At 33.0% G+C, this 21,617-nt stretch overlaps 2 protein-coding genes across 4 annotated transcripts in view; one reads left to right on the forward strand and one right to left on the reverse strand.

Annotated features, from left to right (window-relative positions):
- LOC132731919 (alpha-galactosidase A-like) lies at positions 1 to 15,207 on the reverse strand. 2 transcript variants are annotated; one of them, XM_060718217.1, is made up of 8 exons: positions 15,123 to 15,207; positions 13,865 to 14,020; positions 9,230 to 9,404; positions 7,667 to 7,841; positions 5,367 to 5,461; positions 3,867 to 4,028; positions 2,702 to 2,899; positions 1 to 1,912 (listed from the first exon to the last, which is right to left on the reverse strand). In XM_060718217.1, the coding sequence occupies exons 2-8, from the start codon at positions 14,017 to 14,019 to the stop codon at positions 1,652 to 1,654; spliced, it is 1,221 nt and encodes a 406-aa protein (XP_060574200.1). In that variant the 5' UTR covers position 14,020; positions 15,123 to 15,207; the 3' UTR covers positions 1 to 1,651. The 2 variants fall into 2 exon arrangements, with proteins under 2 accessions (XP_060574200.1, XP_060574201.1); XM_060718218.1 differs by lacking the exon at positions 1 to 1,912 and adding an exon at positions 2,221 to 2,250.
- Positions 15,115 to 21,617, forward strand: part of LOC132731918 (alpha-N-acetylgalactosaminidase-like) — an 18,096-nt gene continuing 11,593 nt past the window's right edge. Inside the window, exons 1-3 of one of the 2 annotated variants that reach the window (XM_060718215.1) lie at positions 15,115 to 15,228; positions 20,003 to 20,169; positions 21,335 to 21,509. In XM_060718215.1, coding sequence (XP_060574198.1) covers positions 20,009 to 20,169; positions 21,335 to 21,509 — 336 coding nt within the window. In that variant the 5' untranslated portion in view covers positions 15,115 to 15,228; positions 20,003 to 20,008. Of the gene's footprint in view, positions 15,229 to 15,275; positions 15,463 to 20,002; positions 20,170 to 21,334; positions 21,510 to 21,617 lie in introns of those variants that run through there. The other variant, XM_060718216.1, reaches the window with a different exon arrangement.

The following is a 21,617-nucleotide window of genomic DNA, read 5'->3' on the forward strand; positions in this document are numbered from 1 at the left end:
CACATTTAAAAATCTGTATTTACAAAAATAAAATACAAAAAATCATTATAATTGAAAAAGTAAGGGTGGTTAAACTTACCATAATTATATAATACATTTTTATATAATGTTAATTTTACTGAATATGTTTATACATTTATATCTTTGAATAAAATAAAAAATAAATAAAATTAACAACAAAAAAAGTAATATACAAGAGGACCAAGAGGGCCCTCCATCGCTCACCTGAGAAATAGGTCAGAGGGTAAAATTGGAGCCCCTTTTCACCCCAGAAGCACATTTTGAAAACAACAGACAGCTTAATCTGAAAAATCTTTGTTAACTGTCATCAAGGAAATTTTTGTGTAAAATTATTTCAGAACCAAACCATTGGTTTAGATATTGACATCATATTGCTAAGATGTTCATGTTTTCGGATTTTCGCTCTGGCAGACATTTTATTAAACAGTTCAGCCTATCACTAAGTTAGAGGTGAGCAAATAGACAGAAAAAAGAGAAGGAAAACGAACATTTGACCTGGCTGGGGATTTAACTGAACTGTCGACTTTGATCCCCTGTGGTGGGGCCAATTTTAATTCTAGGAGTTTTATTTCAACAAACATGGTAGACATACACTAGAAGATATTTAATATCAGATATCTAAGCTCTTGCAGTTTTTCACAAAATGATTTTTTAAGTAAGGGAAATCAATGACCCCCTGGGGCGGGGCTAATTTTGACCCTAAGCCATTTGAGCAAAATTGGTAGACATCCACTAGAAGATGTTTCTGGATTGTCACAAGAAGATTTTTTAAGTTTTTGCTTGATACATATACTGGGGCGGGGTTCAATTTTGACCATCAATGTTTCATTTGAACAAACTTGGTAGACATCCACTAGAAGACATCTCATGCCTAATATCTAAGCTCTACCTCTTTTGGATTTTTTAAGTTTTTACTATACCTCTTAAACAATATAAAAACTTCATATTTAAAAGCATTAAAATTATTAATCTCAAAGAACAAACAAGGCAACATAATAGGATTGAGATATGTCACATGGCTGGGATTTTTATGTCCTTCACAATGCACTGAACACACTTAATGTTATGTTAATATGATATTGAGTTCTGACATGGATCATCACAAACTTTCTATGGCTGAATAATTATCAGCTATTGATTGTATTGAACAGTATTAAGAGTACTATGATCTTGCACACAGATGTAAAATACATTAACAAAACACTTGGCTTATTTTTTATACCCAACTTCTTTTGAAAAGAGATTCTCTAAAAATTCAGCCATGAGTGGTTATCATCTCATCACTACAAATGGTTAACACCTCATCAACCAAGGCTTATTAAAGACTGGTTAACAAATCACTGGAACTGGTTAACACATAATTTTTATAACTAGTTGACAGCTTATCTCTATGACTGGTTAGCACCTCATCATAATAACTCATTCACATCAAAACTATAACTGGTTAGCACCTCATTGGCTCAACCCATAGAACTCAATGGCATTTCAAGCATTATGCCCTAAAGTCCATTAGTTATCCGATTTGACTGCAGGTCTTACATAACAATCTGCAGTATTTTTTTTTAAATCCTGTATAAATACTACTGTATAAATAAGTATATCACAAGTCTCAAGTCTTACACAGTATGTCTTATGACAGAATATGACAAACTATCATATAAGCATCAGTTGTAAACACACGAGCTGTCAAATTTGTCTCAGGCTTAAAAATTCCCAGGTCTTTCCCTGTAAAAACCTCTGTGACCCTGTAGCCTTTAGGATTAGACATTCCTATATCTGAGGCTGCTGTACTAATAGGTGTCCCACTACCAAATATCTTAGTGTTGAAGAAAACTATGGCTAAACTTCCTTTTGGTACAATAGGTTTTACCCATAACTCTAGACCATTAATCTAAAATAAATGACAGAATTTAACAAAAATTAAGTTCATTACATGATCATAACATGAGTAATGAAAAGATTTAAGAAATACACATATTTTTGTCTTACTTAGAAAAATACAGGCATAATTTAAAAAAAAAATCATTTGAAATTACATCTCATTTATGAAAATACTGTAAATAAACCACATCCTGGGGCATCTGTGGCCAAGTGGTTCAGGTCGTCAACTTCAAACCACGTGCCCCTCACCACTGTGGGTTCTAATCCCTACAGGGACTTTGGATTCTTTCATGTGAGGAAGCTATCCAGCTGGCTTACGGAACGTTGATGGTTCTACTCAGTTTGTGCCTGAAATAATGCACGGAAAGGCATATGAAGTCTTCCTCTACCAGTAAAGCTGGAACGTTGTCAAATGACCTATACTGTGTCAGTGTTTGCCAGGACAATTTCTAAGAATTTCAGAAACTACTGTACCAGATGGGACCTTATTTTCACTTTATTTATACAAAAATATAATATATATAACCTACAAAATGAATGAAGTTAAGATAAAATTATTTCTATTTTGAAATTAAAAAAATAACACAAATTATCAAATAACCAAATAAATCATCTCTCTCTTGTAACAGATAAACACCCTCTTGTTAGCAATAGATGGTCCATGTACTGTGACTGGGACAGATATACCGGTCATGTTAACAGCAAAAGATTTCAAACACTGTATCATGTCTTTTAGATATGTTAAAATTCATAATATCATTACATATAAATGCATATAAATTGAAACAAATGTCCTTACCACCCATACCCTAGTTGCCATGGCACCTAGGGGATCTTGATCGACACTGATTATGTATTTGTTCAATAAAAGTTCTCGGGCCTCATTCTGAATGTCTCTAAGATCATTTGACATCATAAGAGGTGCAGAAAACATCGCCCACATTGCCAACTGCGCCCTCTGTTGGTAATGACTCATTCCTATACCCCCAACAATAACCTAGAAAATAGTCAGACATAAACTATGCTGTTTGTGGTAAAGGCAATGGAACACATGTATGCCAATTGACATCAGAAAACTGGCACAAAATCAAAGTATTATATAATACAACCATGAATATCAAAAATTCAAGCTAAATTAAAGAATGAGCTTCTTTCTTTGGACATCACTTTTATCAGGCATGGTTGGTATTGGCTGAAAGAGGCGAGGCAAGATTATTTAAAAGACATAAAAACAGAGCTCGAACAATCTGTATCATCATTTGAGCCGCGTCATGACAAAACCAACAAAATGGATTTGCGACCAGCATGGATCCAGACCAGCCTGCTCATCTGCGCCGTCTGATCAGGATCCATGCTATTCAGTATCAGTTTCTCTATTTGGTATAGGGTTGGTTAGCGAACAGCATGGATCCTGATCAGACTGCGTAGACGCTAGGGTGGTCTGGATCCATGCTGGTCGCAAAAACATTATGTTGCTTTTGTCGTGACGCGGCTCAAATAATACAGCTACATGTGCATTAACATGAATATCAAGAATTCAAGCTAAATTAAAGAGTGAGCTTCTTTCTTTTGACATCACTTTTATCAGGCATGGTTGATATTGGCTGAAAGAGGCGAGGCAATATTATTTAAAAGACATAAAAACAGAGCTCGAACAATCTGTATCATCATTTGAGCTGCGTCATTACAAAACCAACATAGTGGATATGTGACCAACCTGGATCCAGACCAGACTGGGCATCCCAGCAGTCTGATCAGGATCCATGCTGTTTGCTAACAAACTCTATAAAAAGTAAAGAAACTGATAGCGAGCAGCATCTATCCTGATCAGACTGCGTGGACTCCCATTATGTTGGTTTTGTCATGGCCCGGTTCATTTCAAGTTTCATAGAGAACTACCTTTCTTAATCAAAGAAATTTAACACAATAAGCTTTTCAAATTTGTACTGTTTAATCATCAATACCTGATCTGGATCAAAGAATCCCCCTGGTCCAGAGTATTTCTGAAACAATGCATTATTGTCACCGTAAAACTTGACAATGTTCTTCACGTACTGGAAATCATCTAAAACATCCCAGTAATTCCTCCAAACATTGCAATACTTCCGTACTGGCCCATAATCTGACTGGAAAAAAAAAAATCTGGACTAAAATCTGACTGAAAATAATGGATTATTGTGTGCATATTTTGGTAATTGTGACAGGTATTGGTTTTATTTAAAACATACTGGATATATTGAGGTCTTATTCTGAGTAATTAGCTTTACAGGTAAAAGAAAAGACCACAGGTGTGCTTCTGTATGTTTGTTTGTTTGTTTAATTTGATTGGGTTTTACGTCACACCAACACATTATAGGTCATATGGCGACATTCCAGCTTTACTGATGGAAGAAGACCTCGGGTACCCTTCCATGCATCATTTCAGTCACAAACAGGCACCTGAGTAGAACCACCGACTTTCCATAAGCTAGCTGGATAGCTTCCTCACATGAAAGAATCCAAAGTCCCTGTTGGGATTCGAACCCACACCAGTGAGGGGCAATTAGTTTGATGTCAACAACCTTAACCAATCGGCCATGGACGCCCTGCGGGTGCTTCTGTACATCATGTCAACACAACCAAACAAAATTAACTATGAAACAAGCATTTAAAAAATATTCAGACATATACATTGTATGAAGAATAATCAGCCTGTTGCAAACAACCTGGAAGCTTAATTGTGCAACACAGATTCCACACACCTTAGTAGGAAAAATACCTGAAGCACTGGTGAAGACATGTGATTTGAGTTTATCTAAACCTTAAATTGTTGAATTAATGTAATGGATCCACCTTTCCTTCGACTTTGCAATAGTCAATCAAAGTTGAAGAAATTTGAAATAAATTAAAATACAACAAGAAGCAGTAACAGATTTCCAAATCCCCGCCAAACAAGAGAAAAGTTCTTTAAAGATGAAAATCTAATGCACACACAAGTTTTAAGTTGACATCTCAAATAGTTTTGGTCGGACAGATAGCGACTATCATCATACACATCCTTTTTCCCGCAGTCACCGCCACAACTCAATTGACAACCGCATAAAACTATGACCACACATAAATAAAAAGGCACGATGATTTGATGAAGGTTGAAGATATAAACTCTTATATCACTATGACTTCATTTGGATTACTCTAATAATAAAAAGTAGTTTTTAACTTTCAAATTGATTTAATCTTTCAATTGAAATTACCAACCAAAACATTAGGGATTAAACATTATCATTTATCTAAGTCAGACTGTGATGTAAGTGTCAGCTTCTTTGAACGACTAGGAGTTAACTTTCTGGTGTCATTTGAGGAAAAATTAGTGCTCAAACCCAGAACCCCTGGGTTGAATGGCAAGCACCTTAACCAGTAAGCCACCACTCTCTTCAATGAGCTATTGTAAATTATGTAGTGTTTATAATATAATATACACAAACCGATAAGTTTTGTTGTAGTTCCCCATAAGGCCATTCACAAGAGAACAAGATAGGACGTCCTGTTTGATTCAGATACATAGACATCGCAGGATATCCTATATAATGATATAATGATATCTAATGATCAATTCTTTGAATTATAAAACATTATTACAAGAGTAAGATTATTCCAAGACATGTACATGAAAACATTATTATACAGAGGATATTTGTTTGTTTTGCATGTAAGATTGAAATATAATTTCACTGAGTGAACACCAGATGCAATACTTTCAAGAGTCAAGAGCCACGAGTGAAAATATAATAGCTGGTGTTCACGAATGAAATATATTTCTATCTTATATGTAAAACAAATAAATTTTCTTTTTATTTCATGCTTTTTAAGTTATTTTAAGTATATTTTACTGATTTTTCCGCGTAACGTCGCGCACTCTCCTTTGTGACGTCATCACATCATGGTGTCACATCATCAATTTTGAAATATAGTTCTGTTAAATTTCTCTAATTTTGTTACATTTTTAACATGATGTATGGTGTCATCGACTTTCTTTTCCTAAAGAAGCAAAATTTACATATGACGGCATTAATTTCTGCCTGTTATTCCATTTAGTTATGATTTTCTTTTCATCCACATTCAGATGTAGTCCGGCTACAGTGAAAATTATATTTTATAAATTTCACTTGTGGTTTATCAGAATATAATCATCTGATATATTACAATAAAACACTGGAAAATTTGAAATAAATAGATATAACTAAACCATCACAATTTGTATCTTTTGTAAATTAGACTGGTTCTATCCTCCAATCTCCTACACAGTGATCTCCCCTTATCAGTTCAGAGATCTCTGCCATCACAAACATTTAAATATCAATATTTTGATATTTTATATTTTTTAGCTTTTTTATTCTACTTTTCATTATTTTGTATACTTTCGATAATTTTTTTGATAAAATATAACAGAGGTAGGTACGAAAAGTTAAAAATAAAACAGAAAGAAAAAAAGAGAAAGATTATCTATGTAACAGTCGATATTTCCATTTGAATTTCGATGTTACATCATGTGACTTTCATCATCATGTGACATCTGTGAAGGCAGTGATTACAATTCTGCCAAGGGAGGTAATCACTGTGAAAAGTTTGACTATCCTCCAGTAGACCAGTCAAGGTCCTTGTAACTGTTAGACTGGTTAAACTTTTAACTATTCTACATAAGACTGTTTCAGGTCCTAGTAGACCAGTTAAGGTTCTTGTTACTATTTCACAATAGACTGGTTAAGGTTTTTGAAACTGTTCTATGGTACATTGGATAAGGTCATTGTAATTGCTCTTAGACAGTGGACTATTTAAACTTGTAACTGTTGTACAGCAGACTTGTTCAGACCCTAAGTAACTATACTACAGTAGATTGCTTAAGATTCAGATAACAATTCTACAGTAGATTTGTTAAGAATCGTGTTACAGTTCAACAGTAGATTGGTTAAGGTTCATGTCACAGTTCAACAGTAGATTAGTTAAGATTTGTGTCACAGTTCACCAGTAGATTGGTTATGGTTAGTGTAACTGTTCAACAGTAGATTGGTTAAGATTCGTGTCACAGTTCAACAGTAGATTGGTTAAGGTTAGTGTAACTGTTCAACAGTAGATTGGTTAAGATTTGTGTCACAGTTCAACAGTAGATTGGTTATGGTTTGTGTAACTGTTCAACAGTAGATTGGTTAAGGTTCGTGTCACAGTTCAACAGTAGATTGGTTAAGATTTGTGTCACAGTTCAACAGTAGATTGGTTAAGATTTGTGTCACAGTTCAACAGTAGATTGGTTAAGATTTGTGTCACAGTTCAACAGTAGATTGGTTAAGATTTGTGTCACAGTTCAACAGTAGATTGGTTATGGTTTGTGTAACTGTTCAACAGTAGATTTGTTAAGATTCAGATAACAATTCTACATAAGATTGGTTAAAATTCATGTCACAGTTCAACAGTAGATTGGTTAAGGTTAGTGTAACTGTTCAACAGTAGATTGGTTAAGATTCGTGTCACAGTTCAACAGTAGATTAGTTAAGATTTATGTTCAACAGTAGATTGGTTCAGATTCAGATAACCATTCTACAGTAGATTGGTTAAGGTTCATGCCATCATTCTACAGTAGGTTGGTTATGCATGTATTTAACAGAAGAATTATTAACAGATTTTCTATCAGCATACAGTGTAGTCAGACTGCACACAAAAAAAAACAGTTGGCATTAACATTTCATGACTTTTATAAATTTGATGATGTAATAAAGGTATGACATCATACCTTCTTTATTGTCATGTGCATCTGAGTGGCAGGTATCAAACTTAAGCAAGTCAACGCCCCACTCAGCAAATGTCTGTGCATCTAGCTGCATGTAAAATTCACTTCCTGGATACCCGGCACAGGTCTTTGTCCCAAAGTCTTCATATATACCCAACTTCAGACCTTTAGAGTGTACCTAAATGTAATTGCAACAAAACTTGTATAAATAATCAGATTAAGAGAAAAGAGAAAGATTAGGGGTGTGGATCGTCGGATAAGTGACGATCCGATCTAAACCAAGATTCAGCACTTACGATTCACAAATCGAACCACAAATCTTTTGTTATCAAGACACCCATAAAAACATGTACATAAGTTATAAAAACATGTTTATTTAAAAACGTTAAACATATAAAATATAAACTAGGTTTATGTTTTTATTCTTTGGTTGAGTATTTATGTTTTGTTTTTTTGAAACCAATTACTTCCTAGCTCAGCATCATGGTACATGGTCTTTAACCGGCAAATTGTATTTAGGTAAACTTCATATAATTTATAAATCGTATTTTTCTCGATTTTATGAGTGTAAGAAACAGTGAATTTATATAAAAAAATAGATCGCGATCCATGATCTCTGGGCTTACGAATATTCAAACTCAATTTTTCACTTTGATTCGTGATTATCCGAGTACTCGGATACTCGCCCCAGCCCTAAGAAAGATGTGGTTTATATTCATAGACCGTCTCTAAAACATATTGTTTTACACTATCATTATTAATATCAGAAAACATTAAACTATAACTGCTTCTTAAGACTTTAAATAGCTTGTTCTTTATCAGAAGTGTCTACTCAGTTTACAACACAGGTTAGACTGTATATATGAATGATTTTAATGAAATAAGAGGTGAGTAACAATATTTGGTCATGTTACATCACCTACATGTATGCTCCATATTTCTACAGCTCATTTTACCAACATGTAAATTGTAAAATATAAAATTTGATCAAAAAATATTTGAATATTATCCATATTTGATTATCAGGTAAGATGATTTTGTCTAACCTCAGATGTTAAAAGGTTCAAGCAACACCAGGAATCAAAACCACCTTACCTTCTGCAGCTTTTTTTTTGGGGGGGGGGGGGGTTACTTCACATTGACACAGTGTAGGTCATATCGCGATGTTCCAGCTTTACTGGTGGAGGAAGACCTCAGGTGCCCTTCCGTGCATTATTTCAGGCACGAACGCGCACCTGAGTAGAACCACAGACGTTCCGTAAGCTAGCTGCATAGCTTCCTAACATGAAAGAATCTAAAGTCCCTGTCGGGATTCGAACCCACAGCGGTGAGGGGCAAGTGATTTGAAGTCAACGACCTTAACCACTTGAGGTACGAGATGCATATACAGTGAGACTCCATTTACTAGAACCCATTTAGTTGCCTCTTACGATTATGCAGGGATAAACAGTGTCTGCAATTTTGATGCCTCAACCCTTAAAGGCAACCCCTCAGCCGCACAGTGGGGAGGGGGAGGGAAGGTAAAATTAAGGTCCTTCGACAAAAAGGCCCTTCTAGATGACTTACATAATCAGCAAGATGCTTGATACCATTAGGGAATCGCTTGGGATCAGGTTGAAGTCGATGATTCTCATCCCTTTCTTTAGCCAGCCAGCAATCATCTATACACACATATTCATAACCAGCATCCTTGTAGCCATCTTGAACCATATGGTCTGCCATTTCCTTAATTAGTTTTTCACTGAGGAAAAAATGGCCAATGCACTAGTATTATAAAATAATCAAAAGAAAATAACCTAGAAGGCTGCTAAACATGGCAAACTGAAAATGTAACAATGTAAGCTAAAATTGGTGAAAAAAGAAACTGGGATCTATACAACTATAAATTTCTGGGCAGAGAAAAGGCTGATATCTGAAGTAATGTTCTGAACAAGGATTTTCTTATTTTAGAGGCAGTATCAGTCATTACTGGATGCTGACATCATTTAATACGTAAACTTCTTTCAGTTTACAGTTCAACTAATTTTAATCAATTTTTATCAGCTAATCAATAAAAGAGAGGTGAAATTCAAAACTGAAAATACTTAAGGTTCTAATACTGCCCCAAGTTGTATTTCACAATTATTAACATTTTAAATAAAAATTAAACAAGAACAAGAAATCAGTTTTGCCCTTTTCAGCAACATGAGTATCAATTCAAAGCTGGTATTTTTAACAAGTACATGTATAATAGTCTGTGGTATTTTTGGATGATGTTTTTATAAACACTGCACTAAAAAAATGTGGAACAAAAACTCATGAGAGCAAAAGTTGAATTTTGTGTGACATATATGTAGTTAATGGCTTATTTTGTAGCCGTTATTGGGTCATATTCCCAACTGAAAATAGTATATTATTTTCCCAATACACAGGCAAAAATTCCAAATTCAAAGTTACAAAATAAAAAATTGAACAAGAAATGTCGAACGACATATATGCCCCCTTTTCTAGCCTTGACTCACATTATTGGTTGTTCTGTTATAGAAACTTGCCATAAATGGGTACATGGAAGTGTTCAGTGATGGAAAAAAAGAAAAATAATGAAGATTTTGTGATAGTTTTCAAGGTAATGAGCGGAAACCATTCTGACATTTAAGGCCTTGATCTTTGAACTAGTGACCAAAAAACAATAGGGGTCATCTAATAGTTATGGCCAATCAATATTAGAAATATGAAAACTTTGTGATAAATAGTTTTTAAGATAATGAGTGCAAACCATACTACCATTCAAGGACCCTGTATAACCTTGACCTTTGACCTAGTGACCCCAAAATCAATAGGGGTCATTCACTAGTTATGACCAATCAGTACATGTATGTGAAATATAAAGACTTTGTGATAAATAGCTTTCAAGATAATGAGCGGAAACCATTGTGATATTTAAGGCCCCTGTGACCTTGACCTTTGAACTAGTGACCCCTAAAGCAATGGGGGGTCATCTACTAGTTATGACCAATCACTATGTGAAATATAAACTTTATAAAGACTTTGTGATAATCAGCTTTCAAGATAATAAGCTGAAATTATACTTCCATTAAAGGACCCTGTAACCTTGACCTTTGACCTAGTGACCCAAAAATAAATAGGGTTTACCTACTAGTTATAACCACTCAATGATTGTTAGTTTTGAGTTTTACGTCACACCAACACAGTATAGGTCATTTGGCGACGTTCCAGCTTCACTGGTGGAGGAAGACCTCAGGTGCCCCTCCGTGCATTTTTTTCAGGCACGAACGGGCAGGGCACCTGAGTAGAACCACCGATGTTCCGTAAGCTAGCTGGACCACTCAATGTGTGAAATATGAAGACTTTGTGATGAATATTATAAGTAACCAAGATAATCAGCATAAATCATACCTCTGTAATCTTGACCTTTGACCTAGCGACCCCAAAATCAATAGGGGTTATCTACAAGTTATGACCAATCAATATGTGAAATATGAAGACTTTGTGATCAATAGTTTTCAAGATAATCAGTGGAAACCGTTCTGACATTTAAGGCCCCTGTGACCTTGACCTTTGACCTAGTGACCACAAAATCAATAGGGGTCATCTACTAGTAATGACCAATTAATACGTGTAATATGAAGACTATGTGATCAATAGTTTTCAAGATAATCAGTGGAAACCATTCTGACATTAAAGGCCCCTGTGACCTTGACCTCTGATCTAGTGACCCCAAAATCAATAGGGGTCATCTAATAGTAATGACCAATTAATACATGAAATATAAAGACTTTTTGATCAATAGTAACCAAGATAATGAGCAGAAACTATTTTGACATTTAAAGTCTCTGTGACCTTGACCTTTGACCTAGTGACCCCAAAATCAATAGGTGTCATCTATAAGTTATTTATGACCAATCACTTTGTGAAATATGAAGACTTTTTGATCAATAGTAACCAAGACAATGAGCGGAAACCATTCTGACATTTAAGGCCCCTGTGACCTTGACCTAGTTACCCCAAATCAATAGGGGTCATCTACTAGTTATGACCAATTATATGTGAAATATGAAGACTTTGTGATCAATAGTAACCAAGAAAATGAGCAGAAACTTTTCTGACATTTAAGGCCCGGTGAACTTGACCTTTGACATCGTGAGCCTAAAATCAATAGGGTTTATCTACTAGTTATAACCACTCAATATGTGAAATATGAAGACTTTCTGATGAATATTATAAGTAACCAAGATAATTAGCATAAATCATACAACCATTCAAGGCCTCTGTAACCTTGACCTTTGACCTAGTGACCACAAAATCAACAAGAGCTGTCCGTAAGACAGCGCGCTCGACTTTTTTAGTGCTTGCCTATAATACAAAACATTGACAGTTAAGGGCCATAATTCAAATAAAATCTTTGACAGAATTACCTTCTCCTGGACATGTTTGGGAATCATGATTGTAAACAAGTATTCCAACTTTCAAATTAATATCTCAAACAGTTCAGTCAAAAAGTGGACTGGTACTAAAAACTTAACCAAGATTCTAAGTCGATAAAAGGCCTTAATTTTTAAAACAAATCCTTGACAGAGTTACCTTCTCTTGCGTTACAGATGGGGGTAATGATGTGAAATAGCATTAAAAGTTTCAAAGCAATATCTCAAAGGGTTAAGGCAATAAGTGGATTTTACCCATATTCAATTGTATTTTCTAAGTCAAAAAGGGGCATAATTCTGTCAAAAACCTTGACAGAGTTATGTCCTCTTGTCTGTTGATGAAGGTCGTGATGGTAAACAAGTATGGTCAGTTTCAAAGCAATACCTCCAATGGTTTTGAAATAAAGTGAGGTGGTACAAAAAACTTAACCAAGATTCTAAGTCGATAAAAGGCCTTAATTTTTAAAACAAATCCTTGACAGAGTTACCTTCTCTTGCGTACAGATGGGGGTAATGATGTGAAATAGCATTAAAAGTTTCAAAGCAATATCTCAAAGGGTTAAGGCAATAAGTGGATTTTACCCATATTCAATGTATTTTCTAAGTCAAAAAGGGGCATAATTCTGTCAAAAACCTTGACAGAGTTATGTCCTCTTGTCTGTTGATGAAGGTCGTGATGGTAAACAAGTGATGGTCAGTTTCAAAGCAATACCTCCAATGGTTTTGAAATAAAGTGAGGTGGTACAAAAAAAACTTAACCAAAGCTCAATACACTTTCTAAGTCAAAAAAGGGCCATAATTCTGTCAAAAAACCTTGACAGAGTTATGTACTCTTGTCTGTAGATGGAGGTTATGATGGTGACAAGTATGGTAAGTTTCAAAGCCATACTTGTAATACTTCTGAAATAAAGTGGGGTGGTACGAAAACTTAACCAAGGTGTGACGCCAACGCTAACGCCGACGCCGACGCCGACGCCGGGGCGAGTAGGATAGCTCCCCTTTTCATAGAAAAGTCGAGCTAAAAAGGGGTCATCTACTAGTAAATGACCAATCACTTTGTTAAATATGAAGACTTTGTGATCAATAGTTTTCAAGATAATCAGCCGAAACCATTCTGACATTTAAGGCCCCTGTGACCTTGACCTTTGACCTAGTGACCCCAAAATCAATAGGGGTCATCCAATAGTTATGACCAATCAGTATGTGAAATATGAAGACGTTGTAATCAATAGTAACCAAGACAATGAGCGGAAACTTTTCTGACATTTAAGGCCCGGTGAACTTGACCTTTGATATCGTGGCTCCAAAATCAATAGGGGTCATCTACTAGTTATGACCACAGGCGCTAGTCACATAATCAAATATTTTACATAATCGGTCTATATATGTATATAAAGATATTTATACATATATAGACTGATTATGTAAAATATTTGATTATGTGACTAGCACCTGTGTTTGAAGGGGGACATAATAAAAAATTCTAAAATCTTTGAAAATAAGAGTTTCTTCACTGTAATAGTGCTTAAATATGTTTGAAGATGCCATCCCAAACAGTAGTTGTTTGTATTCATTTAATCACTGCAAAATTTTGGTCATGCATTTTTACCCAAATTTTTAACAAAAACACTGCTGAAATTCCCAATTCAATGGATATGAGTATGTTCCAAAAATCTTAGAAAAAATCCCTGTTAATCCTTTTGCTAAAGACCACCTCCTAAAATTAATCAAATGGGATTTTCTATATATGTTTGGATGTAAAATATTAGACAAATCTTACCTTATACAAAAGTTTGGGTCATAGTCACAGTCTGTATTGCAGGCAAACCTTATCCATGTGAGCCAACCCATGGGTGGTGTCCTAGCCAAGCCATTATCAAGACTCATACCAGTTGCAAAGAATGTAGCAAACAGCCAGATACATATGAAAACCATTCTGAAATGATTATTATGAGAATGGTTTCATCTTGTTTCCATCTATTTGGTTAACAGGACCCCATTGGAAATAAGCCCACCAGCTTAATGGGCTATCCTTGTAACCATAGATCACTCTTAAACAAAACCATTGTATTGAAATTTTATTATTATTACTTTATTTTTATTTTTCTATTTAGTTTTTCTATATCATTTCTATCAGTAACTTTAAACAATATTCTGTGCTTAAATTACAATTCTGACTTAATTGTTGTAGTGAATCCGGGTCAGCTCGGCCCTAAAACATACTCGACCCCCGAGTATGTTCGGGCCTATTCCAACTCGGCACGGGTTAGCCTAATTAATTTGGTGTGAACGGTTTGACCCATTTTACAGACTTTTTTTTTCTTACTGTCAAAGCGCCCGTCCAAAATTATCTCGGTGTCTCTTTGACAAGTCTAATTAGTTGGACTAGGCACGGGTCAACTCGGCCCACTTTTAAAAATGGGGAAAAGACATCAAGGGACTTCTATTGTCACGGGCTATTATTATCAATCAATGTGACACATGTTAAGGATACCGATTAATTAGGTGATAATTATGATTGACTCATTCATTCCAATTTGATTAGTGACCACCTGCAATTAATAAGAAGCTTATGCGATTAAGTTTTTGTTTCATTTTTTTTTGAAAATTACTTTACAAACAAAATGCATTTAAGGAAACACATTTTTATTATATTTATTAATTTTATCGAATCTGCAAGACAAATAAATAACTTTAAAAAAAAAGACTTATATTTCTTATTATTCATTTACCTTAAAATCAAGCTTCAGCTTCCTAGCCAGTTAAAATATCACGCATGCCTGCTAAACTTAAAACTTGTAGCAAGTAAAACTTATTAACTAGATCTAGATACATTGTACATCATTGTATCAAAATCAGTAAAACAATACATTTTCTGAAAGCTTATGCATTTGTCTATGGCTGCAGGTAGTGACTAGGCTGCAGGGAGAATAAAAGCTGAATAGTGTTGTAGTTCTAAAAATATTCATGTAAAAAGGTAGCGGTGTGGACTTACATAAACCATGGTTTAAATGTGTAATAAAAGAAAAGGAAAACACCTAACGTATAGATTTAGCCGAATGGTAAAAAGTCCGAAATATCCCTATCATCGAGGACGAATTATTCGCTCCAACTACAGTAGACTAGACGATAATCTGTTTTATTGTAATTTTCATATATGTGAATGACTCTTTTACTTAAAATGCAATCAATTATATTATTTTCTTACAATTTATGTTTTCAGGCTATTTATATGTCTCTAATTCTGTAGAAAATTTATTTAACTGTGTTTCATCATTTCGTACCCATGTACTTTCGAACTATCTACATCATGATACTGCTTAACATAATAATAACAATCGTATAATTTAGTTGTTAAGGAGCTGTTAGTAAAAGAAGGTTAATCTACTATCATTTAAATTTCTATTACCTTTGTATATTTTACAAGCTAGATAGATAGATTCTTTAAAGAAATATCAAATAATGATTAAACTGTAGAACATATGTGAACAATTTTTTATAAAATCATATTTATATTTACACTAAAATACCTTTGGAATGCTTAGAGGTTTGAGAACTGGTTTGTTCAAGATACATGTATCAAGTGACAAGTTATTATCATAAGTACTTATTACATACAGTTGAATCCCTACTTAAGATCACTCCGGAATTAAGACCTCCCTGCTATTAAGACCATTTTTGTAAGAACATAATTAACTGTTCTTTATGTCAATGGTTACATGATCGAGAATTAAGACCACCTCGCTTATCATTAACTTTTAAGACCACAAGATTCAGGCCCAATTTTTTGTTTTTTGTTCTTTATTTGACCCCACTATTGAGACCACTGATTATAAAATCAACACCTACCTAGATCTTAATTATGTTGTTATGCTGTGTAATATTATCTGCTTGAATGCTCTTGACACTTGATTTCACAAGGTGTCAAAAACACCTTAGGCCTATATTATTGGAATATTGTATTAAATAAGGTGAGAAAGTAAATTTTTTGAGTGGTTTAAATTGTTGCTTTAAACACATTGATTTTGAGAAGAATTAATTTCTAATTTAATGGGTGAATTATGTCCATCATGTAATAATTAATATTGAAATTAGACTAAATAGAATTTGATATTAAATTTCTTTAGAAATATGTTTTCTTTCCATCAGATTTAATAATAACATACTTCTATATTGCATTAAGTTCAGGTTAAGATACAAATTGTTTGTTCATACAAAATGACTAAAATTGACCATGGTCATTAAGTGTATAAGCAATGATAAGAATATTCACAATGAAGACCACCCCTCAATTAAGACCACTTTGGCCAGTCCCGATGGTGTTCTTAATTGAGGGATTTTACTGTAATAAGAATTTGTATCAAACTGTTATTAACACACTAACTGTTCAATCATAATTTTGTTTATGATAATAAAGTTGTAAATACCTTTAATTCTTGATTTTTTTAAAACTATCTTCAAGTTGTTTTTATTTAATCAAGAAATTGAGAATACATACAGTTGAGTTCACACTAAACTTCCCACCCTTGTGCACTTCTAGTGCACTAGAGCTGAACTAGAAGTGCACTAGAAGTGCACTTCTAGTGCACTAGACCATATGACCAGGCTGGCCAGGGAAGGTGACACCTAAATGGTTTATTGGATAATTGTATATATCAAGTGGGGGGCATCCATTGTTACGCTGCTGTATGAAAAAAAACTTTGGGAAAATATATATATGGCCTATTCATGAATATAAATAAGTAAATTTTAAAATCAGCAGTTTTAACATTTTAGGTGATTATCATGTTAAAGCTTTAAATTAAAATGTTTTTTTCATTTATTGTAATCATATTTTTATTAACCAGTATTTAACTGTAAGTGAAAAATAATACCCCTTAAAATCAAATTTATAGAATTAATAAGGTTAAATTTAAATATGCTCCGTAATGGATAAATTAAATAAGTGTTTTAAAGCTTTTTTAAAATGGCCATATATTTCAATTTTTCTAGTGTACAAATGGTATAAATCAATGTGATATTTCTGGCCCAATTAATTTAGTTTGTTACATCATAAACTTTTTTCCATAAGCTCAAACAAATCAAGGAAAGGTTATATTTAAGCTAAAATATTATTTCTATAATATATAACTTAGAGACAATTCATCATGTTCAATATTGAAAGAGAATATTAATACATTGATTTTAAAACAATCAATATACTGTGATAATTTAGTATTCAACTGTGTAATGCTTGCATATGTTTATGCAAATAATTTAAATATTATCCATAAAATAAATAAATTTGATATCTTATTCATTATTTCAATATTAAAAATGTAATGTATAAAGGGAAAACTTTTATCGAAGAGGAAAATCTCAAGTCATGCTGTGTATTGGTATTTTCTGAGAGGGACTGTTTTCAATATACCACTCTCTTGCTGATAAGAGGGCCTCAGGGTAAATAACAAAGAACAGTCAATTTTGCAGATTTATAAGAATGCATTGAAATTCCCTGGTTTTCTCAAAATGCATGTTAGACATAAGCCTGGGATTCATCAGGCGTTGGCACTCAGTAAATGACCATAATTTTTGTATAATCAAATATACAAAAAAAAAAAAACAACAGTAAGGCATAAATGCATAATAGATATTATCAGAGACATAGATAGATGTTATCTATGTCTCTGATATTATTGTCTCTAAAGCGGAATTTTCTATATGTATCCATTTATCCACATTAATTCTTGCCATTCTGCATAATAATATCACGGATTTATATTACTATATACTATTAATATAAATCCGTGATAATATATAACTTAAGAGGCAATTCCTCATGTTCAAGATTGAAAGAGAATATTAATTCATTGATTTTAAAACATTTTATACACTGTGATATTATGTTTTTCAACCATGAAATGCTTGCATACTTTTTAAAGATATACATAATTAAAATTTTTCCATAAAATTCATAACTTTATTCAAGATTTCTACATTAAAAATGTAATGTATAAAGGGAATGTTTTTATACAAGAGGAAAGTCTCGAGTCATGCTGTATATTGGTATTTTTTTGAGAGCGACTGTTTTCATTACACTGGTTTCCTGCTGATAAGAGGGCCTCAGGGTAAATAACAAAAATGCAAATGTATGCAATATTTATTGAAAATTTCCTTTTTTTCCCCCAAAATACATTTAAGTCATCGATAAATGACTATACTTTTTGTATAATCAAATGTAAAAAATAATCTTAATGTCATAAACGCATGTTAGATATTATTGTCATTTATTGTCTTTGAAGTGGAATTTTCTAATCTTATTATAAAAAACTGGTTTAAAACCAATATCAGTGTTAACTATTCTACAAAGACTTCGTATCAATATTTTTTCACATTTCTTGCAATTCTGCATTAAAATTTGCAGCATCTTTTAGTTTTTGAACTGGTTAATGTTATTTTTTTCTATTATAGATTTGACAAATTTGCCCTGTCAGTTTTTACGCATTTAGAAGATAATATATTTTAAAGAAAATATTATTTAAATACATGATTATAAAACTTTTGCAACTTCCTTTTCACTTTAATGCAGATCTGTTTTTTGTTGTTTTTTTTTAATTTAATATCATACATGAGCAGAAAACAGTTACAGGAGATTAAGGTGTCAAAAGTCATGCTGTGTATAGGTGTTTTGATATAGTACCCTGCTGATAAGAGAGCCCCTCAGGGTAAATAACATAAGCCAGATTAGGCGATGTAAATTCTGTATTCTCTGGATGTTGGTGCAAGTAAATTTCATTACAAATAGTACAAACAGAAAAATGAATATTTTTGCAATTTATAATAAACTCATAAAATTAATCATATTGCATAATAATGTTACAATGCATGAAAAAAAAAAAGGAAAAAAGATTGGTGTCGTCTCAAAAATGGAATTGACAGATTTTCTAATCTTTTTGTTAATATCCATGTCAGTTTAAGTATACTAGTATCCCAAGGTACATATCAATACTTAATCCACACATATCATTATACATAACACCATTATATATAAATATTTATTTTCAGAATAATATATATCATTTATATTAATCTTAGCTAAATCTCAGTTTGAGAAGGTAAGAGAGATTATAAATGAAATAAAATTGATAAAATTTAGGCCAATTATAAACATATTAATTCTTTAATGTATTAAAGGCTATTAATGCTTAAAATCATTACCTTTAACTAAAACAACCATAAGTTAAGATCAAAAATAACTAATACTACAGTATAATTCCCCCTCCCCCCAAAAAAAGAACTGACTTAATTTTGTTTGATTAGCATTTCAATGTTTCATATTTCATTACCAGATTATGATAAAATAGAATCATATTAAATATCAATTAAGTTTGTTTATTTATGCACTTATCAACATTAAAGTTATAATTATTTATATTTAAATTACTTATTCTAACAATTAAATTTTAAAGTACAAAATCAGTAAAATTAATGGCTTTGAAAATTATTGTTCTAATATTTTACGCCATATTTTACAAAATCCAATAATCACAATTTCAAATTTTTATTGAAAAACTATTAAACAGATATCTATATTTTCTATCTTTTTGTAAAAGTCAAATTGCTATTCAGTGAAATAAAAGGTAACTGCTTAATACATATAATAGGTCTGGTGCACTACAAAGTGCACTTATGAAGTGCACTAACTAGTAGTGCACTACTAGTGCACTTTGTAGTGCACTAGTAGTGCACATCTAGTGCACTCCTAGTGCACTTTGTGTAACCTTTAGTGTGAACTCAACTGTACTTAAATGATAAGATAATTAAGCAATATAATTATGTGGCTGGGTTAAGGCTTAATTCACATGAAATGGTAAAATATCAAAACATCAGAATAATATAACTTTATATACTGAAGATACAGACTTTATAATTTTTTCAGGAAAGAATGCATTTTTTACTGTTAAATCTAACAGTGCTATGTTGGTTGGTAAAGATCTGTAACAGTCTGGACAATGGATTGGCTCTTACACCACCGATGGGATGGTTAACATGGCAAAGGTTTAGATGTAACATAGACTGCAAAATAGATCCAGAGAACTGCATTAGGTACAGATTGGCTCAGATCACTTATTTTACTCTTTGTTAAAGTTTCTTTAATTTGGTCTTTAATTAAAAAAACAACAACAAAAACTCTGTTGAACAGTTTTGGAATGATCACTCTTTAATTAGACAGTGGATTGTATACATAAATGTTACATGATCATATCATATGTTGGCTGAGTTCAAATTAGGCTTCTGACAACTGATTTTTGTTACACATTTATATGATATCCCTTTTTCTCTCCCATTTTTTTTATGAAAATAGTGGTTAACAGATTATATTCTTTTAACAAGGTAATAAATGGTACTGATTTTAAGTACCGATATATATAGGTCATGTTCAAAGTACTCATTTTTCAGATAGTTAAGGTGGGAAGTGGTAGTATGAATGAATCACCTTCAGTGATAGCTCTTAAGTCTTTTATTTGTTCAAACTTTCACTTATTCACTATTCAAAGGCAGCAATTATCTGCCTAGTGCCGGATACAAAAAGAGCAGTATACATTTATCACTTAGTGTAATTATTTTTTATTTAGTTATGACTATTTATTTAACGTAGCCTAACAATGTATAGTGGGAGAAGATAACTATTTGTTCAACTTATTACTTGTTCTTTGCAAACCGTGTCATAGATCTGTTGAACCAATTACTTGTAATGAGGAAGGACTTTAATAAGACACTTAGTTCAATATTGACATCACACCAACCTACCAAGACGATTGAGGTTAAATTGTATGGCAAAGGTAAAAATGATCTATTCTAAGCACTTAGTCAATGCAAATTATGTCAATTGCTATGTCTGCCTGCTTTCCCCCCCCCCCCCCCAATCCCTACCCATGAGGAAGTTTATAAGATGCTTGGTTCAGTTGATTTCACACCAAGACTTGTTAAGATTGAATAATATGGCAAAAAAACAGATGATCTAAGCACTTGATCAACCTAATTTCAATTCATTACCCCTGCCTGCAGCTACCCTCACCCTTCTACACACATGACTGACCCCTTACCCATGCCCCCTATCCTAAAGCAAACTGTGCTAAATATTTGAGGGGGGGTGGAATTTTTTTTTGTATTTTTTTGTCAAAACTTATTTTGTAAGAGTTATGATATTTAGAAATGTTGTACTGATCCAATCAACCAGTCAACTTTAATACTCTTGAATGATTTGCAGTGAACATCTTATCAAACGTCAGTCCGACTGTTTGGTTAGTGAGGGATATCATGATGTGGGTTACGAGTATGTTACCATTGACGACTGTTGGTCCGATACAGAGAGGGATAAGAATGGTAGACTACAACCAAACTATGATCGATTCCCTAATGGAATAAAAAATTTATCAGATTATGTAAGTGATATCAATTCATTATTGTAATTGTTTATATATAAATTATTTAAGTGTTAATGTAATAATTGAAATGATCATATAGCTAGACTTTGTGGACATGCAGGCTTA

This window comes from Ruditapes philippinarum, unplaced genomic scaffold (genome assembly GCF_026571515.1).
Source record: "Ruditapes philippinarum isolate M1 unplaced genomic scaffold, ASM2657151v2 ctg3130_1_1_1_1, whole genome shotgun sequence".
In the NCBI taxonomy this organism is placed as follows: Eukaryota; Metazoa; Mollusca; class Bivalvia; order Venerida; family Veneridae; genus Ruditapes; species Ruditapes philippinarum.